Genomic DNA, 20,442 nt, shown 5'->3' with positions numbered 1-20,442 from the left:
AGAAATCGCTCGTATTCAGCGGACTGAAAAGGGGTCCATTATCGCTGACGATGGCCTCTGGGACACCATATCGTGAGAATATGGATCGTAGGGCATTGGCAGTTGCTTCAGCTGTGGTGGTTGGCATGGGGCCAATGACTTCGGGCCACTTTGAGTGAGCATCGACTACGACGAGGTAATGCTTACCATCAACGGTAGCAAAATCTGTGTGTACGCGTTGCCATGGACGATTTGGGAAGTTCCAAGGATTTAGTGGAGCCGCAGGAGGGGCACTGCGCGTATTCACGCATTGGCGACATTTGCGGGCTGTGTTTTCGATGTCTGAGTCGAGTTTCGGCCACCAGAAGTGGCTCCGAGCAACGGCCTTCATCCTGACGATGCCAGGATGACTGTAGGCAGGCCACACACTCTCTCAACGATAATGTTGACATACTCTCATCCAATGCTGACACCCCTTTTTTTTCTATATCCAGTAACTTGCCGATAAATTACCCTCTTTCCGATATTCCAATTAAGGGCCTAACATTTTTTTATCTAAATATCCAGGCCATTACTAATAAGCTTGATGCCATTAAACTTTTAATTCTCAATGCTACGATCAGTCGACAAAAAAGTAACATAATCTTTTGCTTTGCCGAAATTCATCTCAATTCTACATGGACTGAGTCTGAATTATTAATTGATGACTTTGATTGTGTTACGAGAGATCGACCAAACTCTAAAGGTGGTGGCCTTATTATTTATATTCCTCACGGCCTGCTTTATGATGTTCATTTTGATATCCATGTCACCGATGACTGCCATGTAATTGAATACGTATGGATTGAGTTCCTTTTTCATAACTCTCGACCGATCCTAGTTTGTTTTATATACCAACCGGATACTAATATAAGGTGGAGATCTCATTTTGAGTACTTGCCCGAAATAGCGGATAAAGAACGTAAAGAGATTCTGATACTTGGTGATTTTAACTGCAATGTTCTCGATAAAAGCAAATATAGGCCATTATATCATCTTGTTTCGCAGTATCAGCTGAAACAAATAATTAATTCAATAACTCGACCTAGTGCAGGAACTCTAATTGATCACATATATACGACTCACTGTGAAAATGTTTTAAGAAGTGGTATAATTGAACTAGGGTTAAGTGACCACTTCCCCATATTCATAACGCGAAAGATTAATCCTTGCTTATCTACGCACCCAAAATTTCACCAAACTATAACGTACCGTAGAACGAAATGCTTCGACGTCTCGCGGTTTTGCAATGATTTTGACATTCTGCCTTCAGTTTTAATAGAAGTATATGATTCTCCCGATGATCAATTAGATTTCTTTTACGAGCACTTCTTCTCGGTGTTAAACAATCACGCACCACTTATCAAAAAACGAGTCAAAACTAAAAAGCTTCCTGGGTGGTTTTCTAATGAAATCCGCATCGCTCAAAATAAACGTGACTATTATCTTAAAATTTCCAGGAATAGCACGGTAAACGATCAGGAATATCTTTTGTATCAATTTAAAGTCTTGGCGCAACAAGACTGTGCACTTGATCAAGAATGCCAAACACTCGTATATTCAATCTCTTCTCAATGTTAATTCCTGGAATCCTAAACAGTTATGGCGTGTTTTAAAATCTACCATCTCTAATAAGAGGGATACTTCTCCACTTTGTCTAACTGTTGATAATATAATGTATAATGATGCAGTATCTATCAGTAACCTTTTCAATGAATATTTTACCAACATTCTGGATAGATTTGAAATGAGGGAGAATGCTGACTATAACCAGTCAACCTTGTCTCTGCCGATTAAGCCAACCCAATTTAGTATCCCTCTCATTACCATTGAGGAAGTATCTGACTCTTTGAATAAATTGAATTCTTCTAAAGCAACAGGACTTGACGGAGTCCCTGCTCACTTCATTAAGCTCCCTGCCAAAATGATACCAATTTCTATAGCTAATATTTGTAACCAAAGCTTTACCACAGGTATCTTTCCATCCTTTTGGAAAAAAGCTAAATTAATCCCAATCCATAAATCGGGTGAAAAGAATGAAAGAGGAAATTTCAGGCCAATTTCTGTTCTAGTTATTCTCTCTAAGATCATAGAAAAGCATGTGTTCAATTCGTACTTCTCTTATCTAACTGATAATAAAATTCTATCGGACCACCAACATGGGTTCAGACCGGGGCATTCATGCGAAACTTCATTGACAATGATTTATGAATATCTTGTTAATAATATCGAAAAAGGAGAAATCAATGGAGTTCTGATGCTTGACTTTTCGAAGGCGTTTGATTTAGTCGATCATACTATCTTACTTCAAAAAATCCGCGCATACGGAGCTACTGATCTCACTCTGAAATGGTTCACATCATACCTAGAAGGGCGAACTCAAAAAGTCCAAGTAAACGACCATTTGTCAGACCTCTTAACAATAAAAACCGGGGTCCCCCAAGGATCTATTCTCGGTCCGTTACTCGTCTTGTTATTTATAAATGATCTACCAACATTTTTAAACACTACACATCCCTCACTTTTCGCTGATGATTCCACCCTCTTAACCCATAATAGTGAACTATCAGTGATCAAAACATCATTATCAACCGATCTGTTTACTACCTCCCAATGGGCTAGACATAACAATATGGCCTTAAACTTTAGTAAAACCAAATTCATGAAAATATATTCAAAGCGAAAGTATCCAATGCTCGACTGTGTCAGCATATTACACGAGGAATTTACGATAGAGGAAATTAATTCTGGTAAACTACTTGGAATAATTCTTGATAAAAATCTTACTTGGGACTACCAAGTGGATAAAATCTTCAAACTGCTAAATTCTCGACTGTATCTATTTAAGCGTATTTGTCCATCCCTTCCAGTGAAGTGTAGAATTCAGTTTTATTATGCCTTTATATACCCTCATCTCTTATATGGCATCACTGTGTGGGGAAATGCACGTCGCGAGCTTATTGATCCGCTGCTAAAACTTCAAAAAAGAGCTGCAAGGTTAACTTTGGATGAGAGTATGTCAACCCCTTCTGTCCATCTTATTCGTAAACTTAATTGGATTCCCATCAATAACTTGATTAAGATGAGAAAAATACTGTTAGTTGTCAACACCCTGCGTAGCTCATCATCAAGTGAGCTTCGCAATCTGTTTCATATCTCTGGTGAGATGCATGATGTCCATACTCGACGTTCCTTAATCGATCTAAGGGTACCCTTAGTCAAATCTGAGCTGGCTAAAACCAAATGACCTAAAAATGGTCAATGACTACCCTTCGGCCTACAAGTTTAAACTAAAAAAGTTCTTTCGTGATTTAAATTATGTAGTTGACCATCTTGAACATTTTTCTTGCTCTTCATGTTCTGACATTGTTAAGTGTATATGTTACACCTATTGACTTTTCACCTGTCCTACTTTTCTCTCAATCTATTCAATATTCATTCTACTTTTCTCTCAATCTATTCAATATTTCTTTTGTCAGTTTATATTGTCTCGTCTACTGTGTTTTAGCTATATATACATTGTGTTGTGTATAGTCATTGTGTTTTATATATACGTTTATATTCAGTACTGTGCAAAAGTTTTAGGCCCCCAGTCAAATTGTCACTTGTTAGTAAAATTCATGGTGTTGCAGGACATGTTAGGTAGAAAGACTTGTAGTGGTCTTGCACTTGGTACAGCCACCATGAGAGACCATTATTGGGGCACAATGCCCAGTCATTGACCTAACAAGCTTGTTTGTTACATCTGGATCAACAGCCTCACGTGATGCGAAAATGGTCTCTTTCATTCTTCCAGATGTCGAGATGGGCTTCTATCTGACCTCTTCTTCACTTATTCCCAGAGATATTCGAACAGGTTTAGGTCAGAATTCTTTCGTTGCCCTGAACTGATTGATATTTCTTTCGGTGGGGCTTTTTTCTTTGTCACATGGTGCCCTATCTTGTTCAAAGATAAAGTCTCAACCGCAAAGCTCTCTCCACCTTTTAGAAAGTCCCAAGATCGTAAATTTTCGACTAGATACGGAAAATGGTATGTTTGGCTTGTATCTAGAACTTTCCTAATAGATGAGATGGCTTTGTGGTGGAGATTATATCTTCCAGTAAGATGGAGGCACCATGTCATTCAGAAAAGAGCCTGAAAGAAAGTGATATTGACCAGCCCAGGGCTATAAGAGATTGTTGACGTAGACCTCATTGAACATTTTTGGGAATAAGTGAGGAAGAGGTCAGATAGAAGCCCATCTCGACAGCTGGAAGAATGAAAGAGACCATTTTCGCATCACGTGAGGCTGTTGATCCAGATGTAACAAACAAGCTTGTTAGGTCAATGAGTAGGCATTGTGCCGCAATAATGGTCTCTCATGGTGGCTGTACCAAGTGCAAGACCACTACAAGTCTTTCTACTAAGCATGTCTTGCAATACCATGAATTTTACTAACAAGTGACAATTTGACTGGGGGCCTAAAACTTTTGCACAGTACTGTATATATATATATATATATATATATATATATATATATATATATATATATATATATATATATTTTGCACAGTACTGTATATATATATATATATATATTGAGCGGAGTAGCACGTTCCGTACATGTCTCCAGTTTAATCGAAATTTATTACTTGATTTATGCTTGATAGATTTCCAATTCAATATCTTTGAAAGAATGATTCGTTCTAGTATTTTTTACCTATTTTTGTCTTGTGTGATATGTTCGTTTTGTGGAAAGGATTTTGTATCGCTTGGTCGGCATCAATGGCGGTGTAAAGAAAAGATTAATGATGCAAATTTAAATGCTAATTCTGATATACCAACTTCATATAATATCAATTTGGAACCAGTTATTAGTTCCCCATCTACATCTGTTGCTAAAAGATTAGTAGTTAAATGCTGTTGTGGAAAAGTATGCAAAGGAGCTCGAGGTTTGAAAATGCATCAACGTAGCTGCAGGGTCATATTGGGGCTAAATGACAAATTACTTGAGGATGCTAAAGAATATGAAGATAGCAACAATGACGATGTGGGAGAGTTGAATAACACCGGCAACTCTTCAGTGTGTAATGATGCCTTAAATGATGATTATCCTGAGTTAAAAAGGGGTATAAATTTACCTAAAACTGATTCCGAATGGTTAACGGCCAATGAGTATTTCAAATTTGCCTTACAGTTTAATCCTCCAATCACAAGCCACAATTTAAACACCTTGATATCACATCTAAACAGTACTATCTACAACCACTTCGCCGAAAATTTTGGTTTTATAGAAACCTTACCGGATAAAACACTCATTGTAAAGTATAAAAATCACAATGTGAAGGATCTAAAGAAAGCTTTGAAATTGCTTAAATCGACGAATTCTGATCTTCCTGAAATTAAATATGTTTCACGTCTCGTGCGCCAAAAGCTTAGCACTAATCCAAATAAATATTCTGTTAATAATACCGACGAATCGTTTAACCACGATAAATATTTTGAACGTAATTTTTGGGGATATATAAAGAACGTCATAAACCGAAATGAGTCAATGCTTCCAACTTTTGGAATGAATGATTGTTACCAGTATTTTAAAAACATCTTAGCTAAAGTGAAACCAAACAAGCTATTTCAAATACCAAGCTGGATTCCATTGTTACCTAATCCGATTACCGAATTCGACCTTGAACCACCGACATATCAACAAGTGACCAACATTATTCGTAGGATGAAAACATCTGGCTCACCGTGTCCTCTCGATCAACTCTCCATTATTTGCTTTAAACGTTGTTCATATTTAAGAACTTACCTAACAAACATAATCGAAGCAGTGTGGCTTTCAGGATCTGTTCCCGACGAATGGAAGAAGGCTTGCACAATATTAATCCACAAGAAAAGTGACACAATCTCGCCAGAAAATTTTCGTCCAATAACCCTTCAATCAGTGCCATTAAAAGTATTCACATCAAGTCTTCGCAACGCAATGTTTACTTACTTAATTTCCAATAATTTCATTGAACATAAAATACAAAAAGGATTCACTCCCAATATATCAGGAACATTCGAACATACAGCGCAAATGGCTTATATTATAAATCAGGCGAGAACCAGACAGAGATCTCTCGTAATAACCCTCCTTGACCTCAAAAATGCTTTTGGCGAAGTGCATCATAATTTGATTCAATCTGTACTTTGTTATCACACATACCAGATCATGTACAACTCCTTATTAAAAGCCTCTACACAAACTTCAGAACATCAATTATCACATCCGAATTTAGTACCCCTTTCATACACGTTGGCCGTGGTGTTTTGCAAGGAGATTGTCTTAGTCCGTTGCTGTTTAACCTTTGCTTCAACACTTTTATTCAACATATTAGAACTGAGAAATATCAACAGTTTGGTTTTTCGCATAAACTTCTCAACCCTGTCCACTGGTTCCAATTTGCTGATGATGCCGCGGTAATCACAAGTCAACAATCAGAGAATCAGCATCTACTTGACCGATTTGCAATATGGTGTCGTTGGTCTGACATGATTATTAGAGTAGATAAATGCAGTTCATTTGGCATGAAAAAGGCTCTCACTAAATCTGTCCAGTATCTTCCCAAACTAATCATGAACAGTTGTCTTATTCCAGCGACGGAACTTGGCAAGTCGTTCTGCTATTTGGGTAGATATTTCGATTTTGAAATGACAAATAATGAACATAAATCTGAACTAATCAGCCTCTTAACTAGTATAATGAAAGAAATTGACCTCAAACCATTACATCCGAAAAACAAAGTCCTTATATACACCAGATATGTTCTATCAAAACTCTCCTGGCATCTAACTGTAGCAAATCTTTCGCAAACCTGGATTTCAGAAAACCTAGACTCAATCGTCAACCAATATATCCGTAAATGGCTTGAAATACCTATTTCTGGAACATTGAGTAATGTGCATTTAACAACCAACAAATTTGGTCTCAACATCATTCCACCATCAAAAAAATTTATACAGTGTCAAACAACGATTCGAGCAGCATTAAAAGCATCATGTAATGAATCCAATAAAGCACCTCTGGAAAATGACGAATAACCACACTAACATACAATATGACCAGTACAGCTCAACAAAGGAAGTAATCAAATCATTTCATGAAAATCATGAACACAAACTACGAACTCAAAATCTGTCAAGGATCATTCTTCTCCAGTATCTCGAAATTCTCTTTATCACAAGTGAACACGATTTGGCCAACCTGTCAATCCAAACTACCGAGAAACATTTTTAACTTCACAATTCGTTATATAAACAATTCACTACCGACCCGAAATAACCTGAAGAAATGGGGAATCTCTTCATCTTCTGAATGTTCGTTTTGCCTTCATCGTGAAACGTTGTTACATGTTATTGCTGGCTGCAACTCTTATTTAGACCGATTTACCTAGAGACATGACTCAATTCTCAATTTTATAGCCAATAACCTCCAATCAGAACAAATCCAAGATATTTTCGCCGATCTGCCTTCATTTCTGAATCCTTCCATTATAACTGGTGATAGCTACCGTCCTGACTTACTAATCTTGACTAAGGACAATTGTCTGTATGTATTGGAACTTACCGTTGGTTTTGAAACTAACCTTAGAAATAATATAAAGCGCAAATACTCCAAATATGAAGAATTAATTGTGGAACAAAAGGAAAAATTTCAGTCAGTAAAGTTCATTAATCTCTCCATCAGTGCTCTTGGCGTCTTCGACAAACAATCTGCTGCTTTCATAAAAATGCTAGAATTAATGTACCCAAATCAAAGTCATGTAAAATATATTATTCGAAAAATTATTAATATTGCTATTAGATCGACATACTATATTTTCTGCTGTAGAAACAAAGAATGGTCCAAACCAGATTTGATGAAATTCTAATTTTATATTTAACATACTAAAGAACTATATATATATAATATTCTGTAATGTAATTGTGTATTGTAACCATTATCTTATCTCCATATATCAAGTAGCCAATTGTAAATTACCTTTAAAAGAGAGATTTTCAATTGTACGTATAAGAGAAAAAATCAATAAAGTTTTCATTATTAGTCATGGAGCTCTTCAAGGAGGCGCTGCTGTAATGAAGGAGGAATAACCACGCGAAAACCCCACATGATACACCGTTGTTCTGTTGAAAGTTCGTGCCGTCGTAATGCAAAAGGTTGAAGAGTGAAATCCTTGCAAGGTCCTTCAAACCAGCCATTTTGATTAAGGGTGAGTACCTTGGCAAGCGTCTTGTCTCGGGCAGTTTCACGGGCAACGACCTGGGCAGAAACTGGAAGGTTGGTTAACTGAAGATCTGCAACATAGTAAAGGTGGTTTTCTACACTGTTGTCTGTGGTGTAGGGAAGAGGGAGCCTGAAAAGAGCATCTGCATTGGCTATGTCTTTTGACTTCTTAAATTTGATATCATAGGTATAGGAGGAGAGTGGTAAGGACCAACGCTGTAAGCGGGCGGCTGCAAGAACAGGAGTTGCCGAGTCAGGTGCGAGAATCTTTAAAGGGGAAATCCACCCTGAACATAAATTATGGTGAAATGAAAGGCCTTAATATAAGTAGTTGCTGTGTAAAATATTTTGTCCCAGATCATTTTTGTTAGCGATTTATCGTGCGCTATATGCCTTTAAAAATTGCAAATAGAAGCTCGCAATTTTGCCATATTACGGCGGCTCATTAAAGCTCAGCGGTTTGCGGTCGTTAGAAGATATTAAACATATGACTGTTTACATGATTCTGTACTTGACAACGCTAATACTATAGGAAGCAAAGATATTGATATAAATCGGATTTCTGATCAATGTCGTAAGTTAGTCTGCAGAATGATAAGACTTTCCTGTAATATAATATTGAAATAATGTATGTTTGATCATAATAAAATGTTTCTTTTATTCATGAAACCGTGTTCACTGTTGATTGTTGAGAGATTGTGTATAAATTTTTTACCTTTTACTCTGCCAAATGGAGCCAATGTCGGGCGTAAAACATATTCACACTACCGACGATGAAGAAAGTGATAAATCTAGCGGCAGTATAAGCGACGAAGATGACACTTATGCGTATGCTGAGGGAGAAATAATGGGTTTACAACCTTACCAGTTCGAGCCTGTCCTAGAGATTGTGGCTGCCTCGGAAAGTGATGATAGCGGCGATGAAAGTAGCGAATATGAAGAAGATGAAAATAGATTGGCTCAGACTGGTAAGCTGTTTCTTTTTAGGGATATAAAATTTAATTAAATTGGCATTTTAATAACCATTGAGGTGTATTTCAAACCTTGTAAAAGGTGCCTCTCCTGTATCTTACAGTATAAAATTATTTACAGGTGTACCTGTGAACATTGTCAAATCATGGACCGTCCTGAAGAATGCGTATGCTGTCATGAAGTAGCTGAGGTTATGAACAAAAACGACGAAGTTTTTGAGACAGACAAGCTAGAGAGTAAACCTAATTGTATAACTGACAATCCTGCATTTGCATCTGTTTGTTTGAATCCATGGGTTCTTCAAGTTGCCTGGTATCATTACAAGCAGCAGTATGGAACAACAGCAACTGAAGGTCCAGGACATAAAAGGAACAGACATGTTGCTTATCGACAGTTTGTTAGGTGGTGTTGGGGTACCTTGGGGAAGGAAATTAGAGTACCTTTGCCATCATGTGCAGTTAGCTGTATAAGAGCACATTTCTGTCCCCCTGGCTTAGAAGAATTTTTCGAGTTTGAAGGTTTTCATTTTGCTGATGAATGAGTAGGGGTAGTTTTTCTTAAACAAAATGTTTATATAGATCTATAAGTAATATTTCCAAAAATTACAAGTGTGAAATGTTTTATAAGAAGAAATCCATGTCTCAATCACTTTGACATCCTGGATTTGTGTTTCTCAATCACAGACTGTTTACTAGGTTTAGTCTCCTTTGCAATGTGTTTTGGCATTTTAGCTGGTTCTTTAATAACTTTAATGCCATGTTTCTTTGCTTTCACCACATCAGCCAGCATTGAAGACAGATAATTATAATTTTTCTTCTCCTTTATTGGCTTGCAAACCCAACTCTTATTTGCCTTGGGTTTTTCTACCTTGAACTGTTGTTGTCCCTTGTTTTTACCACTTTTGACCAATGCTTGTGGTCTGTTGCAATTGTGATTGTGATCCAAAGCTGCAAGCTGCGTTCGAGCTAACATACCTCTGTAGCTGAAGTGCTTTCTCTTTGGCACGTATTTAAGCATAAGAGAGTGGAAGACTTCCAGTGCACCGGTGTGACGAAATTCTGTCAGTTTCTCCATGTCTTTCAGTAGCTTTTTGTTGTTTACTACATCTTCAAGTGCAACATGTGGAGGAGATCCAGGTTTTAGCCATGGCACTCGTTCTTTTCACTTCTGCTCAATGTGTGATGCATACATTTCTTAAAGTGCTTGCAACCCCTCCATCTGTGCTTATTTGCAACATGGTGAATGATTGAAAGCCACTTCTCTATCATCACAGCAATATCTCCACCACATGTTGCAACACTCCACCATAAATGGTTTGATATTGACTGGATCCAGGGTAGCAATTCTTCATTACACTTTTTTTTGGCTTTTTTTGTTAATTTCTTTGTAACTGACTTTGCTAAGTGCCAAACATCATATTGATGGACAATATTCGGAAAGTCCGACCTCATTCGAGCGGTAATCGTAACATGTCGGTCAGTTGTAAGGCATCGCACAGGTATTTGTTCGCCAATAAGCTTGTTCAAAGACCTTTTGCATCCCTCATATTCCATTGCATTTGAAGATGAAACTTCTGTCACTTGGACTAAGCTAAAGTCGATCAGCTTTCCAGAAGCTTCATCCATAAGAGAGTAGGTGCCATACTTTGCTGAATGCCCTGGGCTGTCACACCGACCATCTCCAGCAACATTCAAAGGTTTGTTCAACTCTTTGCCCTTACGAAAATATTCTATAGAATATTCTATTGAAATATTCTATAGAATATCCTATAGAATATTCTAAAAGATTTTGGCACTAATTCTATAGAATATTCTATAGGATATTCTATGGAACATTCAATAGAAGATTCTATAGAAGATGCTATAGAAGATGCTATAGAAGATGCTATAGAAGATGCTATAGAAGATGCTATAGAAGATTCTATAGAAGATCCTATAGAAGATTCTATAGAAGATCCTATAGAAGATGCTATAAAAGATGCTATAGAAGATGCTATAGAAGATTCTATAGAAGATCCTATAGAAGATTCTATAGAAGATGCTATAGAAGATGCTATAGAATGCTATAGGATATGCTACATACAGTAGCATATTCTACAGAACATGCAATTGCAATATTACACAATTAAGATGTGCTATTCACTCTTCTGTGCAATATTACCAATATATTATGTCTAGCCATGAGAAAACATCAATGATGAAAATCACTTCAAGAATAAAAAGATATATATTAGAAATATTGGCATATATGTATCAGTACATCAAAAGTTGTGCAACATTGAATACTTTTGTTTGTAATGTATTTTGGTAATATTAATTATTGTCTATTATTCTATATGTTGGATATTTTTAAAGTGTTTGTCTGACCAGTAGCTCAGTTCATTATTTTTCGCAGGACTTCTTTTTAGCATTTTCTTAGCATTACTTGTCACACTTCAGATGCAGGACAACCATATCTTTTTGAAGTATACTCTACATTAAGGAATATGATTGAAAAATTATTTAAAAATGCAGGACTTGTCTTACCATGCTGTGAGTGATGAAATAGTATACAATATATTTAGCTAACTGAAATAAGTTATCAGCTTACCACATATGCCATTGACTTTTTCCTTGTCAAGTTGTGGCTTGGCATCCTTCTCCTTTAATGCATTGGAGATCTTTCCTGTCATGGAGTGTGTGGACAGAACCTCCCGGCTCCACAATATACCCATAATATTGAGTACACAAAATCCTTTAAAATTAATTGCCTTTTCCTTTTAAAACCTTCTGTTGAGTCTTTGTTATTGAGACACTGGGACATAAGGGCACCTACAAATATAATTATACCATTTTGACCTTTGGTTTATAGTATGATGTTTGGACATAAGCAAATCTGCAAATTTAATAGTAAATGCAAAATTAAACACTTGAGACATTATATTCACTCTTAGAATGATATATTAAAAATTAAGTATTCTATATACAATATAAAGGGTATAGAGAATTTTGTTAATTGCCTGCACAAACATATAGGCTATAGCATATAACTACAAACACACTCACCACTTAATTCCAATACTTTAGCTTCACATGTTATTGTTGAAATTGTAGATGGGTCAATGGAACCTTTCAGAAATTTTCTGATGGCCTTGACACAATTTCTTTCTCACGATCCTAGTCTATAGTCATGTACCATTCACAAAATTATCCGAATCTTCTGATTCTTCTCACATAATCCAGCGCGTTTCACCAACCTTCTATACTCCTCATCGACAAATTCAAGTACTGCGTATTTTATGTTCAAATACGAAAGAAAAACTCGCTAAATTCTACCAGTATCAGTTATAAAACGTTGAACGAATGACAAAGACGCGCTCACAATTTGAAAATAATGCGTTATGCGTGTCAGTTACACAAGTCCCACATAACTTTGCGGCCTTGTTTGGGCAAAACGCCCGCCATCTAACCTGCGAACAGGCATATTATGAAACAGATATGTCTAAAATACTTGTGATTTGTCCTTACAAAACGAATGATTTTTGCGGAAAATTTTAACATTAAGATTTAAAAAGTATGTCGAGAGGACCTCACACAAAACACGAATATGATGCTATTCAACTTTTGTGTTTCTAAACAGATGAAAACACATTTCTCGACCAATATCAATCGTGTAGTAAAATTGCTATATTTTAAATTGCCTTAATTATTACATAAAGTCACATTCTGTATAACATTTTATAGATTATTGTGTACAGCATGTTCTATAGAATATATCATTCGATATTTAATGTGAATTTATGTACAATAGAATATCCTATAGGATCTGTAAATTCTATAGAATATGACAATGGAATATGCTATAGGATAAGAAGTCCTATAGAATATTCTATAGGATCTGTAAATTCTATAGAATATGCCAATGGAATATTCTATAGGATAAGAAGTCCTATAGAATATTCTATAGGATTTAGAATATGCTATAGCATATTCTATAGGATTCTATAGAACATTTTCGTAAGGGTGACGTTTTGCAACAGTTGTTTTTGATGGTTGTGCCAGGTATTGTGAACAACAGGGATAACATATTTATTTTGTACTTTATAGAAGGTGGTTTTACTTACTAACTGCATGTTGATGCATGATGCAAAATGATTTATGGGTGCAAATGTGTTTCCAGTGAGCATAACAGCTGCTGGTATGAGTAGGTTGCTCAATGGCGTTCCATCAACATATGGCTGTGAGTTCCATACATCTGTATGGCCCTGCATGCAAGTTGACTTTACTGATACCATGCTTCCTTTTTTTATCTTTTTCTTCTCAATTATGACCTGTCCACATGTATTACATAAATTAAAAAGTTTTTCCAAGGATTTTTCATTAACTAAAAAATTCTTGGATTGCAAAAAGGTATTTAAGGAAGTTTCAGGCTCAATTTCATCTATCTCATCTGGTAGAGGTTCATTGCCAGGCTGATAATCGTCATCTTGGTGATCATCAATTGAACTATTATAACTATTAGTTTCAGATCCAGGTTCATCAAGGTCTTGGTTGTCATTAGAGGTTGATGCAATATCTGTGGATGGCAAGGTGTTCAGCTGTTCTTTGGCTTTTATATCAAAAAAATGTTGGTGATCAGCATAGTAGTTGTGATCTAATAAAAACGTGGGTGCAGATGGTGCTGGCTGGTCAATGGTATTACCAAGGTTGAATAGAAAACTTTCATCAGTTTGTGTTTGAGCATTAACAAGTGCCTTAGATGTAAGACAACACTGTGTTCCGATATTTATGTATGTGGGGAAATCGGTTCCTGTATTTTGATTCTGACAAGCTTCAATAGTGTCACAACTAATGTTATAACTTATAGTTGAAGTCCCTGCATCATCATTATCATGATCACTCAATCTTTCTGTCAATAATTGTTGCAAAATCTACATAGTCAAATGGAAGAAATGTCACACTACTATACGTGTAATTTTATTCTTTGGTTACCTATTGAAACCATAATTTATATTTTCTAATTTAATTTTATACCTCATTTTTTTCTTGAGTACGACGTCGCCTTTCGCTCAATAATCTGGTTTGGGTCTTTGGTGCATTCTCAGTGTGCTTAAAAATTGTTGGAACCGCGTCGGGTTTTAATTGCTTTCTCTTCGTCTAGCCGCACAATCTCTCAGAAAGCAGAATAACATAGCAATCAGGTGTGAAATGCTCACTACACACAAACGAATGTTTGGCATCTCGAGGATTATCTCGGCGAATTTGATGAAGCCAAAGTTTTTTCATGTGGTTAGTGGGTAAACGATGGTAAGATATGTCTGTTCCCTTAGTTTTGCGCCATCCATTAGTACATTTGGGCACCATGCAATGAGGCATTTTTTACTATTATTTCAACAAATTCCAAAGGTATATAACATATAAATTTATACTTCAACGAACGATAGCAACAACAAATACGAATTAACACAACTAGGTATAAAGTCAAAACACTTTATTATGATCAAACATACATTATTTCAATATTATATTACAGGAAAGTCTTATCATTCTGCAGACTAACTTACGACATTGATCAGAAATCCGATTTATATCAATATCTTTGCTTCCTATAGTATTAGCGTTGTCAAGTACAGAATCATGTAAACAGTCATATGTTTAATATCTTCTAACATCCTGCCCCATATCGTATCGACTTTCCACAGTGACAGAAGAGTGAGACAATAACAAGTACTGCGTAGACACAGATAAATTCCGAGTTACAAAGCCATAAAATACGTAAAAATTTCACGAAATGTCCTTCGAGTAGAAACCACAACAACAATTCCATACAATTAAGCACTCACGATGCGGATAGAAGCACTCGAGCGACGTCACGACCGCAAACCGCTGAGCTTTAATGAGCCGCCGTAATATGGCAAAATTGCGAGCTTCTATTTGCAATTTTTAAAGGTATATAGCGCACGATAAATCGCTAACAAAAATGATCTGGGACAAAATATTTTACGCAGCAACTACTTATATTAAGGCCTTTCATTTCACCATAATTTATGTTCAGGGTGGACTTCCCCTTTAATAATGGTTGATGGTCAGTGTAGAGTGTGAATTTTGCCCATAAAGGTACATGTAGAATTTGGTTATACCGAAAATTATGGCAAAAGCTTCCTTGTGATTTGGCTGTAGTTCTTTTCAGCTGGGTTGAGGGAGCGGGATGCATAGGCAATGGGGCGCTCATCACCATTTGGAAACTTGTGTGAAATAACAGCGCCAACACCGTATTAGCTGGCATCACACTCCAAGATGACGGGCCGCTTTGGGTCAAAATGTACTAAGATCTTTGACGATGAAAGGACTTCCGTGGCCGTGTTGAATGCTTGTTGGCAACTTTGCGTCCATGTCCATCGCTGATTTTTTTGCAGTAGTTGATTGAGGAGTTGCAGTATGGTGCTGAGGTTCGGAATAAATTTCCTGTAGTAGTTTACCATGCCCAAAAAGGCCCGAAGCTGGGTGGAGTTCTCTGGGGGAGGGGCATCTTTGATTGCCTGAATTTTCTCTTCGGTGGGTAAGATACCTTCTGCCGACAGTTCGACCCCCATGTAGATGACCGATGGTTGCATGAACTTGCACTTCTCTAATTTCAATCGCAAGCCATAGCTGTCTAAGCGTTCCAACACCTTTTCAAGATTGCTTAGGTGGTGACTGTCATCCAGTCCAGTGATTAGAATATCATCCTAAATGACTGTGACATGTTCCAAGCCTTGTAGAATTATCTCCATGGTGCGCTGAAAAATGGCAGGTGAGGACGCTATGCCAAAAGGAAGGCGCTTGTATCTGTAGAGGCCACGGTGAGTATTGATGGTGACGTATTGTTGGCTTTTGGGATCTAGCAGCATTTGCTGATAGGCATTGGTAAGGTCCAATTTGGTAAACAGTTTTCCCCCACTCAACTGTCGGAAAACATCTTCGGGTACTGGCATGGGGTACTGAGGTACCTTAAGGGAAGGATTGAGGGTAACAGAATAATCACCACATGAGCGGGTTTGCATTTGACCATCGCTTTTTGGAACATGGACCATGGGTGTAGCCCACTCACTGTATTCAATTTTCTCAATGATGCCTTGTTGCTCTAAACGATCGTATTCATTTTGCACTGCGCCCTGCAGGGCATATGGAACAGGGCGGGATTTACAGAACTTCGGCTTGGCACCATCCTTCAATTCAAGTTGGGCTGTTATTCCCTTAAGTGTGCCAAGTCCCGGTTGAAATATGGCAGGGTGTCGCTGAATGGCAGCTTGCAGGCGCTGATTGCTAGAGGTGGGAATAGCTGGGGAGGACACTTCGATCTTCAGAATCTCGTGCCAATTTAACTTAATCTTGTGAAGCCAATCACGACCTAGTAGTGAGGGTCCACATCCACCCACGACCGTAAGAGGGAGACTTGCTTGTTGGGATTGGTAGTTTACCACTGCTAAGAATTGTCCACAAACAGGGATGTTCCCTCCAGTGTATGTGTGTAAATTGGTGGGACTGCGTACAAGTGGAATGTTGGAGAAATGTTTCTTATATGTTTCCTGAGAAATAATTGAGATACTGGCCCCTGTATCGATTTCCATCAAGAGAGGGTGACCTTGAACTTCGACAGATGTCACGATGGCCTGCTTATTTGAACCAAGCTTATATAGGGATGCAGAGAAAGTGTCCTCATTTTCAGGGCTTCCTTCGACTTGGTGTACTGACTTTGGTGACTTGCAAGCACGAGAAATGTGACCATGTTTGCCACATGAATGACAAGTAAGATTTCGGTACTTACAACTGGATCTACGATGGCCTCCTTCACCACAGCTTGGACATTTCTGCCTGTTATTATTCGGTGGTGGAGGTGGGGAAACGCGGGTGGCACTCGGTGGACTAATCTTGTGTACAGGATCTGTGGAGGGGTTTTTTGGTTAAGTTCAGCTACGTCTTTCTCAGCAGCTTTATGATTTAAGGCAACTTTGAGCGCTTGTTGAAAGGTATGCTCATCGGCCAACAACTTCTTTTGCAGGCTTGAGCTGCGTAAGCCACACACAAAACGATCACGCAGAGCAGCAGGAAGGAATATTCCAAAATCACAAGTGGAAGCTAGCTTCTTAAGATTCGCGGCAAATTCCGATACACTTTCCGATTCATTTTGCTTACAATTGTGAAATCGAAAACGTTCGGCAATTGTTAGTCTCTTCGGAGCAAAATGCGACTTTAGAATCGTCTTTAGGTTGTCAAAATTCTTGAAGACGGTGAATGAGGAGAGCAAAGATCAAACAAGATATCGTACGCTTCAGCGCCCAAAACAGAGATCAAGATGGCGCGACGTTTATTATGGTGCGAGTCTTCGTCGTCCGAGGAAATGCCATTTGCTTCGAAATATTGTTCCAAACGTTCCAAATAACGATCAATCTTACCACTGCGGATGTCGAACTCTTCGATCTTGCCAAGGGTAGTCATAATCCCATCTCGTCGCCAAAACAAATATGTTAAATTCCCGAGCATTAAGAACACATGTTTAATCAACAATAAGATGTAATAATTCCCCAATATGAATACATTGTACAGCGGCAGTACAATTACACAACATTACTTCATTATACAATAACATATAACATTACAACATTTATGACATTTATTGGAATACATAAATACTTCCTGTACTACAATAAATATCTAAATGCCCTACTTGATTATATACTTGATTATATATTTTCTGATATAATGTTTTCATGAACTAACTATAGGCCTGAGACTTCCTACCATGCAAGGAATGACTGAGACTCATTAAAGATTTTATAAGATTTTAAGCTTTGTATGCTGACTGGGAAAGAGCCAATATGTTGACTATATATTGCTGATGTCAGTCACTTGATGTATAATGATTTAGGATTGTACAGCTAGTTCATGCCTGGTTTCAGATTTAAATGATGAAAGGATTTATATTGTTAATAACGCTTCATTTTCATGCAGTTACCCTACCCTTTTCTCTTCAGCCCCCAACCCGCTAATAAAGGATGACGGTCCTTAATTAGTTAAGGGTCGACCAGTGGGTTCATTTATAGATTTTGTTGAAAGCAAATGCAAACATGCATGAAAATTATATACACAGAACAGTTTCTTGAGCAATGTTATTCCCATATAACATATATATGTGTTGCATTTGTCATTATATTTTGAATAGATATCACTATTGAAATGAAATTTTGCATGCCAACTAAATGAACACACTAGCACACAACATGCAATACCATTATCTTATTTATAGTTTTAATTTTTACTGAAAAGCAAGTATATTTTGATTTTTCACTTTGGTAAAATGAATACAAGAGTGCCTGAGTTTCACAATTACAATTATAACACTTGCCAGGTTGGCATTGATAACAATAAATATATTTGTAAGTAGCATCCTAGATGCAGAGAGCCATATATACTGTATACACACCTAATATATACTAACAGTTGTTCCTTTCAGGCTCAGGACTGTTACTATTAGTTTAGCTGCTCGATGAGTCCATAGTTCTACCTTTACCCTGTTCCCTGGTTCCCCAATCCCCCTGTTCCCCCATTCCCTGGTTCCCCCGCTCACTCGTTCACCGGTTTCACCGTTCACGGTTTCACCGTTCACCGGGTCCCCCATTCCCTTATTCCCTCCTTCTCTTATTCCCCCATTCCTGCGTTCCCTCATTCCCCCATTCCCTTATTCCCCCATTCCCGTATTCCTTCATTCCCTTATTCCCGCATTCCCTTATTCCCCAATTCCCTTATTCCCCCATTCCCTTATCCCCCCATCCCCTTATCCCCCCATTCCCTTATTCCCCCATTCCCTTATTCCCCCTTCCCGCATTCCCCTATTCCCGCATCCCTTATTCCCCAATTCCCTTATTCCCCCATTCCCTTATCCCCTTATCCCCCCATTCCTTTTTTCCCCCATTCCTTTATTCCCCCATTCCCTTATTCCCCTATTCCCTTATTCCCCCATTCCCGCATTCTCCATTCCCGCATTCCCCCATTCCCGCATTCCCCATTCCCTATTTTAAACTAAACATTCACAAAATTTTCCGAAAGTATTGACAAACGAACGAAGAGTATGTTCGTCACTTTTCGTTTATCCGACGAAAGCCGAAGATTAACGACAGACGTGCGTATGCCCACAGACACTTTTTCAACTACATAGTGGTTAGCCACGAATGCGCAGTGGCTACCCACAAAAAATCTCTAAAATAAATATTCAATGATGACGCGTAACGTCAATTAAGCCCGTACAGGTGGAATAATTGGCAAGTTTTCCTTGACAAGGAGCCTTGTTCAAAAGCTAGTCTCGACTCATGCCAGATTTTGAACAAGGAAAAATGCCCGTGTGTACGGAATTGACAAGGAATTGCCCAAGGAATTGTAGGCAACTGCGCAACAATATCTTTGAACCAATGGAGCAGGTTTTGTTTGTTTTGAGATTCAATTTTTGTTTGCATTGAGATTCGGTCGTATACTCATTTAATCATGGCTCATATTATCGTAAAACTTGTCAAGAAAAATTTGTCAAATTTTTCGCGTACACACGAGCAAATAAAATTGGCAAGGCGAAAAAACTTGTTCGTCATACACACCAGGGGCCGGTTGTTCAAAAGCCGGTTAAATTTAACCCAGGATTAGTGCTAAACCTGGGTTAATTGGTTTATTTTCGCCTAGCACATGCGAAGAGTTTCAATTCCACAACAACTGATTCACGGCATTCAATTTCATTGCAACTCGTGATTGTGTCATGCACTGGTGATTTCCTTGCATAGAACTTTTGACTGACTAATCAAATATCTTCACGTTAAGAATTATACGGAATGTTCTCTTGTCTGACTTTCGAGAAACTAATGGGACAATGGCCGCGTCCAAGTTTGGGATGTGATGTTTTTGTACGAAGCATCAAAACCCGAATCATTACTCGTGACTTTCTTGCGAAGAACCTTTGTCTGAGTTTAAAGTATATCCACGGAAATACGGAATGTTTTTTTTCACAAAATTAATTAGACCATGCGTGGTTGCGTCCAAGTTTGGGATGTGGTCTTTTTGCACAAGCATCAAAACTCGATCCATTACATCATCTTTCCCATTCCAGTGATAATGCTAGTATAATTCGGCTACTGTTTTCCATTAGGTTATTGAATGTCATTTTGTTTCATTAGAGAAAACTAAGTGCACTGCTATGTCACAAT

The 20,442-nt window shown here is 37.8% G+C and overlaps 2 protein-coding genes across 2 annotated transcripts; one reads left to right on the top strand and one right to left on the bottom strand.

Annotated features, from left to right (window-relative positions):
- The first annotated feature begins 8,997 nt into the window (after positions 1–8,997).
- LOC114523967 lies at positions 8,998–9,780 on the top strand. The gene is made up of 2 exons (XM_028545036.1): positions 8,998–9,242; positions 9,360–9,780. The coding sequence occupies exons 1-2, from the start codon at positions 8,998–9,000 to the stop codon at positions 9,778–9,780; spliced, it is 666 nt and encodes a 221-aa protein (XP_028400837.1).
- Positions 9,781–15,945: 6,165 nt separating this feature from the next.
- LOC114523966 (uncharacterized protein K02A2.6-like) lies at positions 15,946–18,923 on the bottom strand. The gene is made up of 2 exons (XM_028545034.1): positions 18,692–18,923; positions 15,946–17,141 (listed from the first exon to the last, which is right to left on the bottom strand). The coding sequence occupies exons 1-2, from the start codon at positions 18,921–18,923 to the stop codon at positions 15,946–15,948; spliced, it is 1,428 nt and encodes a 475-aa protein (XP_028400835.1).
- Positions 18,924–20,442: the final 1,519 nt, after the last annotated feature.

Source organism: Dendronephthya gigantea, unplaced genomic scaffold, assembly GCF_004324835.1.
Source record: "Dendronephthya gigantea isolate DGI-Jeju-01 unplaced genomic scaffold, DenGig_1.0 000029F, whole genome shotgun sequence".
NCBI lineage: Eukaryota > Metazoa > Cnidaria > Anthozoa > Malacalcyonacea > Nephtheidae > Dendronephthya > Dendronephthya gigantea.
This window is presented reverse-complemented; position numbering and strand designations above follow the sequence as displayed.

Bases quoted from the DNA above. Each gene is read 5' to 3' on its own strand.
- LOC114523967 (XM_028545036.1), top strand. From the start codon at position 8,998: ATGGAGCCAATGTCGGGCGTAAAACATATTCACACTACCGACGATGAA. The intron at 9,243-9,359 runs GTTTCTTTTTAG...AATTATTTACAG, and splicing joins TTGGCTCAGACTGGTAAGCT to GTGTACCTGTGAACATTGTC.
- LOC114523966 (XM_028545034.1), bottom strand. From the start codon at position 18,923: ATGAGGGAACGCAGGAATGGGGGAATAAGAGAAGGAGGGAATAAGGGA. The intron at 17,142-18,691 runs GTATATATTAGG...ACCCCTCCACAG, and splicing joins CCTGAAAGGAACAACTGTTA to ATCCTGTACACAAGATTAGT.